At 40.1% G+C, this 13,068-nt stretch overlaps 1 protein-coding gene across 8 annotated transcripts in view; it reads left to right on the top strand.

Annotated features, from left to right (window-relative positions):
- The window catches only part of USP22 (ubiquitin specific peptidase 22), a 106,928-nt gene that overhangs the window by 20,484 nt on the left and 73,376 nt on the right, over positions 1 to 13,068 (top strand). For 6 of the 8 annotated variants that reach the window (XM_081169553.1, XM_081169551.1, XM_081169552.1 and 3 more), the window contains exon 2: positions 11,392 to 11,524. In XM_081169553.1, coding sequence (XP_081025679.1) covers positions 11,392 to 11,524 — 133 coding nt within the window. Of the gene's footprint in view, positions 1 to 11,391; positions 11,525 to 13,068 lie in introns of those variants that run through there. The other 2 variants (XM_081169557.1, XM_081169556.1) reach the window with 2 other exon arrangements.

Raw genomic sequence — 13,068 nt, 5'->3', positions numbered from 1 at the left:
GGCTTTTGTGGTTTTGGATGCTGAACAGATTTTAGAAGGTCTGTGCATTGTGTTAAATGTTCATGTGATGGTAGTGGCTGCTTTTTAAATGTACTATCTTTGAAATAGTTCAGTATATTAGGAATGTGGGCAAGTGTTTTTGTACATTTGCATAGTATTTTTTAGAAAGTCAAAACTTAATTGCTGTAGAAACACATTTGCTGGGAATTTTTCTTAGCCATTAATCCCAGCAGGCAGTTTGGGAGATTGTATATTTGTTTTCAGTTAACTAAGCAATGCTTTGGCATTTAATGCAAAGTGTCCATAAATGAAAACACTATAATTTACTAATTTCTGGGGGTGGCATTATGTAATTACTGTCTAGTAGATAGGAAAATGTGGAGATAATACCAGCAGGGTATGAAGTGATGCTAAACATAAAATATTTAACCTTTTGTTGTTTTGGCTAGTTTTTGCCAGTGTTTTAATTTTTCTCATGCAAACTCCATGAGAACCCCACTTAGTGCAGACCTTCTAACAATAAATGCATTAAATGAAGCTGCTGATAGTATTTTTAGTCTCCAAAACTCCTTCGCTTCATACATTTATAGATTTCACATCTTGTAGGCGTTCCTTAAAAAAGATTTTTAAAGGATTAAGTATTGCATTGTCCAGGGTACCAATGAGTGGCATGTATCTTATATGACTGTAGGTCCATCCTGGAAACACTCATTCTCTAATGTACTGATCAGCTGATGAATGGAGGATTCAATCCTGTTTTTGGGAGGAGTCTACTTCGCCAGGGCATTCCCCACAGGGAACATGCTGGCAAAGCAGCATGTAGCAGAATTGGACCCTGCCCATCAACTGATATCAACTGATTGACGGGTGGGTGTGATTTGGGGGAAATGGTATTGTAGGTCCAATTAGTCCCTTGGTGAGCCAAGATTGGCTAGAGATTCCAAACCCCTGTGCTAAGCTAAATTAGGGCTTAGCTCAGTGCAGCACAGCAGCAGAATGACTGAGGAGGAGCAAAGTGGCTAGAGTCTCTGCAGGAGTACACAAAATGTTTTGATTTAGCATGACGTGAGAACCGGACCACTGGTAAGAATTGTGCATAATTTGACAACTTTAAGGACTGGAAAATTGGGAAACAATTAACTCCTAGACCAGTCTAAACTATATGCTGCATAAATAAATCATGTGGAGGATCTGTACTGCAGTGATCTTTCCTGCTAGCAGAATTGCAGTGATTCTGATGTGGGCTTATACTTGAGTTTAACCTAAATCGCACAGGACATTTTTTTTTTAAAGAAACTGACTCTGAGGGAGTTAACATTTCCCCCCCTTTTCTGACTTTTCCTCATGTTGCATAAATAAATCATGTTGTAGAGGATCTATATTGCAGCTATCTTCGCTGCTAGCAGGAATGAAGTGACTTTGATGTGGACTAATTAAGTTCACATTTTCTGTGGACAGCTTACAGTGCTTAAAACAAAACAGAAGGGAACTGAGGTCTACAGTTGCCTACATAAGAACCATTGAGTTGCTAAAGCTTTGATCTACATTTCCATTCAGTTTCTTTTTCTGAAAAGATTGTGCTTAAGAGTATTTTCAGCTCCATTAACTGCAAAGCCCGTAATTTGGGACCCCCTCCAAATCATTGGCAAAATTTTGCAATCGTTTTTCAGCGCCGCCCCAACTGATACTCAGAGAGTCATAGGCAGGCAACCCCAACCTTCGGCCCTCCATATGTTTTGGACTACAGTTCCCATCATCCCTGACCACTGGTTCTGTTAGCTAGGGATCACGGAAGTTGTAGACCAAAACATCTGGAGGGCCGCAGGCTGGGGATACCTGGTCATAGGTATCACTGAAAAACCTGGTTCACTCCAAACTGGTGCCAAAGTTTTTCAATCATTTTGCATTTTTGAACCCCCCATTTTGCAGCACCCCACAAAAATGCATCAAACTGGGGGTTCTAGTTAATGCCACTATAGTTAACAACACTCACATTCCCACACTGTCTGATTCACTCCAAACAGGTACCAAAGTTTTGCAATAATTTTTCAGCACCCCGAAAACTGTAACCCACTCTCTTTGTGGCCTTTCTGGTCTTTTCAACTCCAATGTTGCCCAATTGCCTGCAAAACTATTGGTTTTTTTTAGGCACCCATGCACACTCCCATCATCTCCTCTTAAAATAATGTCTTGAAATGTGTTATCATGTGTGATAAGATGTTGGATTCAACTTGAAAAGGCAAGAAAAGAACATTAGAAAATGCAACCGAAATGCTAGCTTTATAATCATTGAAACTAACGGGAGAAACCCCCTGAGTGAATGCAGCCGTAGGAAATTCAAATTCCTGGGGGGAACTGCAACACACGGTGCTTTCACTGGAAAACAATTCAAAACTTTGGGACTGGTTTGGAGTGAATTGGACAATGTCAGGTTTTTGGGTGATACCCAAACCAGGGTATTGATAACCAGCATAGTTATCAATTCCTAAGTTTGCGGGACACTGGAAATTGTGGGGTTCACACTGCAAAACAATTGCAAAACTTTGGCACCAGTTTGGAGGGGATCCCAAATTTTGGGGTTTCTAGTTAATGAAACTAGTGTTTTTCATCAGAGTATCAGGGCAGGTTACCCCAAACATACATTCCTTTCTCTCTCTCTCTCCTCCCCCCCCCCACAAATCCCTGGTAAGAATAAAATTTTCATTCACTGTGTGTTCCTACCTTGCAAATAACATCTTAGCTTCATGGGCAGCATTGAATAAGACTCCCTGCACAATGTCAGGTAGGCAGGGCTGCTTAGCTAGGCTGCTTAGCTTGCCTGCTGCATTACTTCTCAAGTCACGTGTCCCTGAAGATTAGATCAATGCATTACCTAATAGAATGTTTAAAAACATTTTCACGATTTGCTGACACAGGGGAATGAATGAGGTAAAGTAATAGATTTTTATACTCTATCTTAGAACACACTACTGCTGTATTGGCAATCATCTTGTTCTCATGTGAAATTGGCTACTGCAGTGGTGCATTGCAGAAAACGGGGACATCAGCATTCTGAAATATAAGTAGGGCTGTGTGTGTGTGTATTTATGATTGTATATATGTATTCCTGAAAAGAGAGAGATTTGCAATTTCTCATCTTCTCCTAGCTTGTAAAGAAAGAAGTTTCCTCGTACAGAAATGCAGCTGTTCAGCCATTATTTAGACATATGCTCACACATTGCCAAGGGTTCTTCATCGTAGAGGAGTTGGTTTATTATTTTTCTCATTGTTTTTATTAGTAAATAAAATGAAATCAAAAAGTCTTAAGAAACACTCATAATTTTACAGCTGGTTAAAAATAGCATAAGGTTGAACATTATTATTTAACTTATTACAAAACATTACAAAAAAATCTCCCACCCCCCCATAATCAGACTGGTTTATATTAGGAATTGGTTTATTGAACCATAACACTAGAGAACTTTTTTTGTGGAAATTTGAGCCTTTGAAATTTACTCTTCTAAAGTAAATTTGCTATATTTGTGTTGATGAAAACCAATATAAGAAACTTAATTTATGAAAAATTATAATGCTTAATATAATGAAATATCATTTAAAAACCGTAAGCATACAACAATAATGGGCAGTAATTTCCTAAAAACTAAACTAAAACAAAAGTATATTATAACAAACAAAACTAAGCAGTGTACAAAACAGAATTAAAAATTAAATGTACAGTCCAATAAAGCTTTGGTAAACATAAGTTTCCGTTTCTACTTATTTTACCCCATTCTGTGCCTTTGTGCTAGAAGTTTAGTTACATTTAGTGTTGAGAACCTAGACATGAAATGTATTTTCTTCATATGTCTTCTGTATTTTGGCACTTTTTTTTTTAGTATAGCTTATTGCTGTAGAACTAAAATTCAACATGAAATGGGAAAGAGAGCTTCTAATCATCGCTAACGTAGAAAACCTTCAGATAAGCTCATAGGTCCATCAGTCTACTTTCACTATCTTCTCCATGCAGCAAAGACTTTGTCAGCTTCGTTCCTGTAAAGTGTTGAGTTCTTCTAGTAGGATACACTGGAATCTTATATCCAGCTGTTCACTGTAGGATAATACCCTTAGGTTTTATGTGAATATTTTTTATTATTTAAGAGCCCATCATTTTCTATTTTTTTTAAGTAATAATATTTATTGCTTTTACAACAATTTAAACACTTACAAAAGAAAAAAAAACAAAGAAAAAACAATACATTATAATACAAAAACACTACATAAAAATTAACAAAACAAAACAAAAACAATTTAAAAACACATCAAAAGAAAGAAGAAAAAAAAAGAAAAGGAAAAAAAATTCCAATATCTTATCTTTTCCCCCCATATTTCCACGGCCTCCTCACACCTCCCTTTTTGTATTCCACTTCTATTAATTATTTCAGCAATTCCTTACCATCTTCCCCTGTTTTCTATCCTATAATTATCTTAACACCTTTTAACCTTATTTTCCTTTAATACTCTATTAATCTATTTATGCTTAATTCCTTATAACATTTCTACTGAAGCCATATAATTTCATTCCAACATTCTTCTAACATTCATTAATTTTACAATATTTCTATAAATAGTCTTTAAACTTTTCCCAGTCTTCTTCCACCGACTCTTCTCCCTGGTCTCGGATCTTGCCAGTCTTTTCCGCCAATTCCATCTAGTCCATCAACTTCATCTGCCATTTATCCGACACTTCAGTGCTTTTAAGAGACAGCTGTTCTCTCAGCCAGCAAAAAGCAGATGATTCACAACAAAGTTTAGGTGTCTGGCAGGGCAGGTCCACCTCCTTCTTTAGCATCCGTCAATATCTTAAGTTTTACTCGAGGCTTCCTGCCCTGCCAAACCAATCCAGGAACATCCCTCTGCCACCTCCTGAAACAATCCCTCCCACCCAAAACTTGCACTTTTTGACACAAAAGCAACATCCCCAGCAACACAGCAACCCTCATCCCCACCACAACAGCTCGGCCCAACCATAACAACTTCAGATTTGTCCATATTTCCCAATCCCCCTTCTCTTCACTCCAACGTCCTTCACAGTTACCCTTAAGTAAATTCACATTTTTGGCGGTCCTACTGACCCCCAAAAATCTCTCTTTCTCAGCCGATGTTGATCCTGTCTCCTCCTGAAGCTCTGTCAAACTTCCCTTTCCCAGTTCTGGTGGGGTTCTGATCCTCAAATTCATCTGTTTTTCTTTAAGCTCCATCATAACAAATGTCAGCTTATATTCGTCAAGTTGCTTTTGAATGTATGGGGCTCCCTCACACTCCAATTGTGTTGTTTTACATTCAGCAGCAAAGCTTTTCTCCCTGACTTCATCCGCAGTTTGCCGTATTAAAGTAGATTCCTGTGTCAATTTCTGGGTGGTTTCTGTGTTGGTGTTCACCTTTTGTCCCAGATTATTTAAACTTTCTACTATTAAATCAATTTTATTATTTGCAGCGTCCGCTTTCACATTCAGCACTTCTGTTTTCTTGTGAAGCTGTTCCAGTGAGTCATTTATTTTCAATAATGCGGCCACTAAGGCCTCTTCTGTTGACATTTCATCTGTTCTTTCCTTTCCATTTGCCATAACACTTAAGAGATTCAAGGTCAATCCCAGAGTCACACAGTTTTTTATCTTGCAGCTGGAAACTCCCCTAGCCCAGTTCTTATAAAGTAACCAATTAAGAGCCCAGCATTTTCTAACCCTTTAATTCACATTAGTGGTACTTCCTGTATTCTGTACTCTAAAAAATCAATAAAAATTTCTACACCAAATTCTAGTATAAATTAGCAATCAAAGTGAAGTCATATTGCTGGAAATCTGAGATCTTTTCATGATATAAAGCTATGAAAAATAAACTTGGTTCCTTGCCCTCCCATTAGGTGGTATTCTCAGGAAGGCTGGTGAATTCTTCATTCAGATTCTGTAAATTTTCCTATACATTCGCAGAATTGCAGAATCTGGGTAGACCTGAGTATGGCAAAGTGTATTGCCTAATATTGCCTTTCTGTTATTTCTCCCCATTATTTCCCTGATATTCTTGTGTTTATATTTATGTAAGAGTCCTACTTGTGGAGATTATATACTGTAGTAGCATCACATACTGTACAACCTAAATCGCAGCAGAAAAAAATAAGCATAATGACAGGGCTATCAGGAGCCCTCATGACTTTCTGTTAAGTACTGTTGGGATTTTTAAAATTTATTTTTAATTATTTTTAATTATTGTGAATTTGCTTTGAGATGCTTCATAGGAAGTATTCATAAATGAAATAAATCATCGTCATTCAAATTTTCAGGCTGCTATCCTAAGTACACTTATGAGTAAGTCCCATTCAGTCAGTGGGCTTATTTCCAAAAAGATATGCATAGGATTGCTTTGCATGTCATTTTGTTGTGGGTTAGATCACAGTTCAGTTGTGCCACTTCATAATATGGGCCAGAAGAACTCGGTTATTTGGTGAAAGTTTATTCCTTTGCCTGAGATCATCTTCTCAGGCCCTCCTCCGTGTGCCCCCTCCTCAAGAGATTCGGATGGTGGCAACACAAGAATGGGCCTTCTCTGCAGTGACTCCCCATCTGTGGAATGCTTTCCCCAGGGAAATTTGCCTGGCACCTTCATTATACACCTTTAGGTGCCAGGCAAAAACGTTCCTTTTTAACCAGACCTTTGGTTGATCTGATTTACAACCCATGCCTCTTTAAAATGTTTTTTTTTTGGGGGGGATATTGGGTTACTGTTTTTATTTTTATTAGGTATTTTGTGGTTTTATATCTTGATTTTATTCTGTGAACCACCCTGAGACCTCCCCCCCCCGGGTATAGGGAGGTATATAAATTCAAACAACAACAACAACTTTCTTCTCCCCAATTTCCCACTCCTTGAAGGAGCTTTGGTTAACCAGGGAAATTCACATGACACTTAAAGCGAGGTCTGATAAGCACTGGCTGCAATATTGTACCAGGGCATCTAGTTGGCATACAGAAGAAGAAGAAGAAGAAGAAGAAGAGTTTGGATTTGATATCCCGCCTTTCACTCCCCTTCAGGAGTCTCAAAGCGGCTAACATTCTCCTTTCCCTTCCTCCCCCACAACAAACACTCTGTGAGGTGAGTGGGGCTGAGAGACTTCACAGAAGTGTGACTGGCCCAAGGTCACCCAGCAGCTGCATGTGGAGGAGCGGAGACACGAACCCGGTTACCCAGATTGCGTGACTACCGCTCTTAACCACTACACCACACTGGCTCTCCTCGGGTTAAATATGCTTCAGGTTGAGCATTTTCAAGTTACGCTCCGCTCAAAATGACATCATGCGCAGAAGCAGCGAATCGCGGCACGTGCAGACGTGGATTGCATTCGCTTCAGGATGTGAACGGGGCCCCGGAACAGATCCCGTTTGCATCCAGAGGTACCACTGTATTTAAATTTCCCGGACAATGTTTTTGAGCATACGCTACCCTCTTAGATCATGGTGGGGGAACTTCAGGCCCAGTGGCCAGATGCAGCCCTCCTAACTTCTGTTCAGCTCCTGAAACACTTCCCCAGGCTACACCCTCTTCCAAGGCTACGCTACCCCCTTCTGCTCTGCACCTTCCTCCACTGCTTTTGCCAGGCTGAGATGCTGCTGCTTCCTTGCCTGGATGGAGGGTGAAGAGATGTGGGTTGGTGTGTATAGAAACCTCTCACTTCCACAAGTCTGAAATTATCTCTGTTGTACAAAGGTAAGAATCACATTTGTTGCCCACTTATGTATCTCACCCACCCACTTTTGCATCTGAGCCTGCCCATCCCTGGCATGTGGCCCTTGGAAAGTTGCCCATGAAGGGAGTGTGGCCCTCTCTTTGGAAAAGGTCCCCCACCCCTACTCTAGATGGTTAAACCAGTAAACAACATTGCTATTTGTCAACAGCTGGAAAAATTAAGATCTCAGTCCCAAGTGCTGTGTTACAGGCTTGCATAATTTCTTTAAACTTTAGTTTTGTGAGTTGCAATGCTGAATGTCATAAATAGCAGCCGTCTATATTTTTAACACTCCCAGCTAATGATTCATAAGCCACCTTGATGTTGCCATGTTCTATCTTTTCCCAAACTTCCTTGGAAAAGTCGTGATTTGAAAAAGAATTGCATCATTAGAACTGCACCTTGTTGTTAAGCCTGTTTACCCAGAAACCATTATCAGTAGGACTCCTAGTTTAAACGTGTTTAAGATTACAGAATACAGTTGAGTTCAGTGTCTGTCTAGTAATAAATCATTGTAAGTCTTGCAGTATTTGGTATCAGAAGAGCTTTTTCTTTGATTAGAATAGGAACAGATTTGTTAGCGCTCTTTCGGGTGTTTGGTAACAAAACACACATGAAAGGGCTTCTGAGAACATGCTGCCTACTTGCCTCTTAGCTGCAGTCAGTGGTTGACTGAAGAACTACCTTCATGGGGATGCAATCTCTGCATCTGTGTTAGGTCTTCTTGAAAGGATGCTGGCCTCACACCAGTCAGGGACAAAGTCAACACATGTATTGGCATTTAGGCGGCGGGGCTAGCATTCATTTGAACAGGAGTTCTTGCTTCACTAGGTGTTATTCCTTCCCTCTCTTCTCCCCGGAATAATTTTGGCAGTTAAATAGTTATCCAAGGCAGCTGACAGTTTCTCTAACCCAGCATTCAAGCTGCTTTCTGACACATTGGTGCATATTGGCTCATAACTAACATTTGCCTAATTAAACTAGCTATGGCCTTTTAAAATGTTGGGGGGGGAGAGTATTGTTTTTGTTTGTTACAATGGTACAGTGGTGCCCCGCAAGACGAATGCCTCGCAAGACGAAAAACTCGCTAGACGAAAGGGTTTTCCGTTTTTGCGTTGCTTCGCTAGACGAATTTCCCTATGGGCTTGCTTTGCAAGATGAAAACGTCTTGCGCTTTTTTTTTAAAGCCGCTTGAAGAGGCGCAGTTGCGAAGGACCGTGCTTCGCAAGACGAAAAACATTGCAAGACGAAAAGACTCGCGGAATGAATTCTTTTCGTCTTGCGAGGCACCACTGTATGTATTTTTGTGTTTTGATTTTGCAAACCACCCTGTGATCCTCGGATGAAGGGCAGTATAGAAATTTGAACAAAAACATTTGTTTAGTACTTGCCTGCAAGTTTGAGAATTTGCTTTTTTATATATGTGAGGTCAGAATGGCTATTGCCTCTCTACTAATACGTTGGCTTCTTACTTGCCATTGACTAGTCTGCTGTGATGTCATAGAATGTTTCCAAACATTCTAATGTGAGTGGGCATTCTAATTCTTGGGCATTCTCAATATGGAAATGGTCTACTGTTCATTGAGAAATGTCAGGTTAGTAACATTTCTTTAGAATAAGCCCAACTTCTTCCTGCCTATACCTACTTAGCCCACCCTCCTTGGGAGTTCCTTTTCCTGTCCTTACTTCTCACATGGTGTTTTTTTTTTTTTTTTACTTTTGAAGACTGCCAGGAACAAAATGATGTCACTTTCTGCTAGGCATTCTTGAGTGCCTGTAACAAAGTAGGTTCTTTTCTGTTACCTCATTGTGTTCTGTACAATCAAATTAGAAACAAAATTGTCAAGAGTTCTTGACATAGTGCCTTTCATCAGAGAGATTGCTCATATTTTAGCCATTTGTACCCAAGAATTACAGCTCTGTATTGATGCATTATGAAATTTGCAACTTTTATGTAAATAAGTGTTGGAATTGTATCTATGTTTAAAAATAATCCATAAAATAGATGGGTGTTTTTGGGTTTGTAAGAGGATCGGTTTTCCATTTAAAAAATATTGACGCTTTTTCATAATACAATAAAAAAACAAATTAATCTAAATGAAAAAGAAAGGGGAGGGAAGAAAAGGCAAAGTGCTCTCTCAAAGGTAGATCTTAACCCTTGTCTCACACAGAAAGGGGTGAACTCTCCCAGCTCACCCAGTCACTTCCCTTTCTTCTCCCAGCCTCCCACCCTGGGAGCTGTTGTAAGTGGATCTGTTTTCACCTCTCAGCTTGGATGCAATGCTTAAGTCAAAGTTGGACTTAAAGTGTTTTATCCAGCTAAGTTCTTCTCTGGGTAGACTCATTGGAATTAACAGACATTACTAACTTAGGTCCATTAGTTTAAATGAGTCTGCATTGAACAGAACTTGGTTGGCTGCAATGGCTAAATGGTTTTGGTTTTTTAATGGAGTGCTTAAATGGTTAACCTCCCACCTGAATTTAATACCTAACCATTTCCTAAAGTCTGTGTGTCTAGACCAGCATGCAGTTTTAAATTGGTACCTTCTGACTTCTGTACAAATCTTGGGAAATGGAATGGGGACAAAAGGGTTTTTGGTAGACATAGAATAATAAGTACAAACAAAACAAAACCCAGTTCCCAATATTTTAACATATCCAGAAAGTAAAACTCGGGGGAAGGAGATGCAGATTGGAACTCTCACATTTCTCTGGGGCAAAGTAAACAGACTGTGACACAGCTGAGGAGACTAATCCTGAATTGAGTGCTGGGATCAAAAGAAACAGAAAGCATGTCTAACCTCCACTGCAGTGATTTTTCTGTATGTACCCCTTTCTTTTCTCAGTAGGAATGAATGGTCATCATTCATGAATGGACTAAAATAAAAAGGATACTTGGGGATGGAGTTGCAGTGGGGGTTAAAACAAATCAACATCCCTGACAGCAGGTGGCCAGGCCTTCGCTGGCAAACTGTGTGTGTAATATATGTTCGTTGTGCATGTGAATACATCCTTCGTCCCCATCATACATATAAGAGACATTTTGCTAGTCTAAAATGTGTTGTGTTACAGCACAGTGGCGGGAACTCTCTCCTTATATTATCAAAAAAAGTCTTTTCTGTCTTTTCTCACGTCTTTATAATAAGAGTTCAGTGCATCAGAGAATATTCTCCAGCAACTTTAGCTGCATAAATAAACAAATAAGCAAGTTATTCATCTGATGAGTTTTATCTGCTTAGCTATCCATTTTAGCAGTTTGCAAATCTTAATTGACTAAAGACATCTGATTGGCTAGCAGAAGGTTAACAGGATGTTGCACCACTTTCTAATAATCTCTAGCTGTTCTGATAGGTATTGTTTTGGATTGTATCTGTGCCATAATAAATGGGGATGGACCAACAGAGATAAGGGTTTATAAAAGTGTTTCATTAGTGGAAAAACATGCATAATAGCTGTCTGCATATCCCTTTTGGATGTAGAATTCAGTTCTAGCTATCAGTCTGGCTCATTTCAATACTGGAAAGTAGAAATAAATGTCACACATATGTTAGTACTTACAAACCTAATCAGAGAGTGGATGAACTTACACAATAAAGTATTTGCTATTTGTAATGAATATCATCTTTGTATTTCAGGCAAAGTCGTGCATCTGTCATATGTGTGGTGCCCATCTGAACAGACTTCATTCTTGCCTGTACTGTGTTTTCTTTGGCTGTTTTACAAAGAAACACATCCACGAGCACGCAAAGGCAAAGCGACACAACTTAGGTAAGCAATCTTTTTAGACTCCTGCAATAGCATTGCTTGTTTACTAATGCATGATTTTTGCAATGTGGAAAATACTACATTTAGTTCAGAACCCAGACAACTTGACTCTTCCGGTTATAGAGGATATTTCATATGGAGGTTTTTCTGGCTGATATGACTGGCACCTCTGTCGAAGCCCTAGCCAACCTCTGGAACACCCGAATGGCTTGGGCTATTGACACAATCGCCCCTGAGCACCCGCTCCCACTTCATGGAGCCCGTTTGCCCCCCTGGTATACTCCAGAGCTTAGGGTTGGGAGACAGATTGAATGCAAGTGGAAGAAAGATCCGAATGAATGCAACTGAACTCTGGTAAGTGCTCATTATCGAGCCTACCTAGTGGCAGTGAAGGCCGCAAAGAAGGCATACTTTGCTGCCTCCATTGCATCCTCATTATGTCGTCCGGCAGAGCTTTTCTGGGTTGTATGGAGCCTTTTACAGGCTGGCCCAAAGGAGGTGGTAGAACCAACTGTATCTCGCTGTGACTTGTTTGCAAAGCATTTTGAGGATAAAATCGCTTGCATCCCACCAAGACCTTGACTGTGCTGTTACAGCAGGTGAATCTCATGGGGTGCCCAGAGCACAGTCTAGTCCTGTTGTGTTGGATGAGTTTCAGTTGATAAGGCTCGAGGATGTGGACAAGGTGCTTGGATTGGTCAGGGCGACCACTTGTGCTGTAGATCCTTGCCACTCTTGGCTGATAAAAACCAGCACGGACGGAACAGCTGGCTGGACCAGAGAGGTGATCAGTGCCTCTTTTCAAGAGGGGGTATCCCTGCCTGTTTAAAAGAGGCAGTGGTAAAACCACTTGTTATGAAACCTTCCCTGGATTTGGAAAACCTAACTAACTACCAGCCAGTTGCTAATTTCCCTTTCTTGAGCAAAGTTCTGGAGTGAGTGGTTGCAGACCAGATCCAGGCACTGCACTTTTGGAAGAAACAGATTTTCTGGATCCGTTTCAACTGGGGTTTAGGCCCAGTTTTGGCACAGAAACTTCTTTGGTCGCTCAGTATGATGACCCCTGCCTAGAGAGAGACAAGGAAATGTGTCCCTGTTAATTCTTCTTGACCTCTCAGCGGCTTTCGATACCCTCGACCACGGTATTCTGCTGGAGTGACTGTCCGAACTAGGGGTGGGTGGCACCACTTTGCAGTGGTTCCAATCCTACTTGGATGGTCATTTCCAGAGGGTGTTGCTTAGGGAATGCTTAACAACAACAACAACAACAACAACAACAACAACAACAACAACAACAACAACAACAACCCACTCATTTTTTCTGGTAATTTACATTCTGAAGTTACCCTATAATTATGGCCTTGATTAATTGAGACTAGGTAGCTAAAAATAAATAAGTCAAACACACACACACACACACACACACACAGAGAGAGAGAGAGAGAGAGAGAGAGAGAGATAAAATAACTAACTGCTTTCTAGTTAGTGGAAAGGAGAGTGGTATTTATGTTTTCCATTTTATTATGATGCAAAGCTCATTTGTAATC

Source organism: Podarcis bocagei (assembly GCF_964188305.1).
Source record: "Podarcis bocagei genome assembly, chromosome: 14".
In the NCBI taxonomy this organism is placed as follows: Eukaryota; Metazoa; Chordata; class Lepidosauria; order Squamata; family Lacertidae; genus Podarcis; species Podarcis bocagei.
The sequence above is the reverse complement of the archived record's forward strand: the minus strand, read 5'-3'. Positions and strand labels throughout refer to the sequence as shown.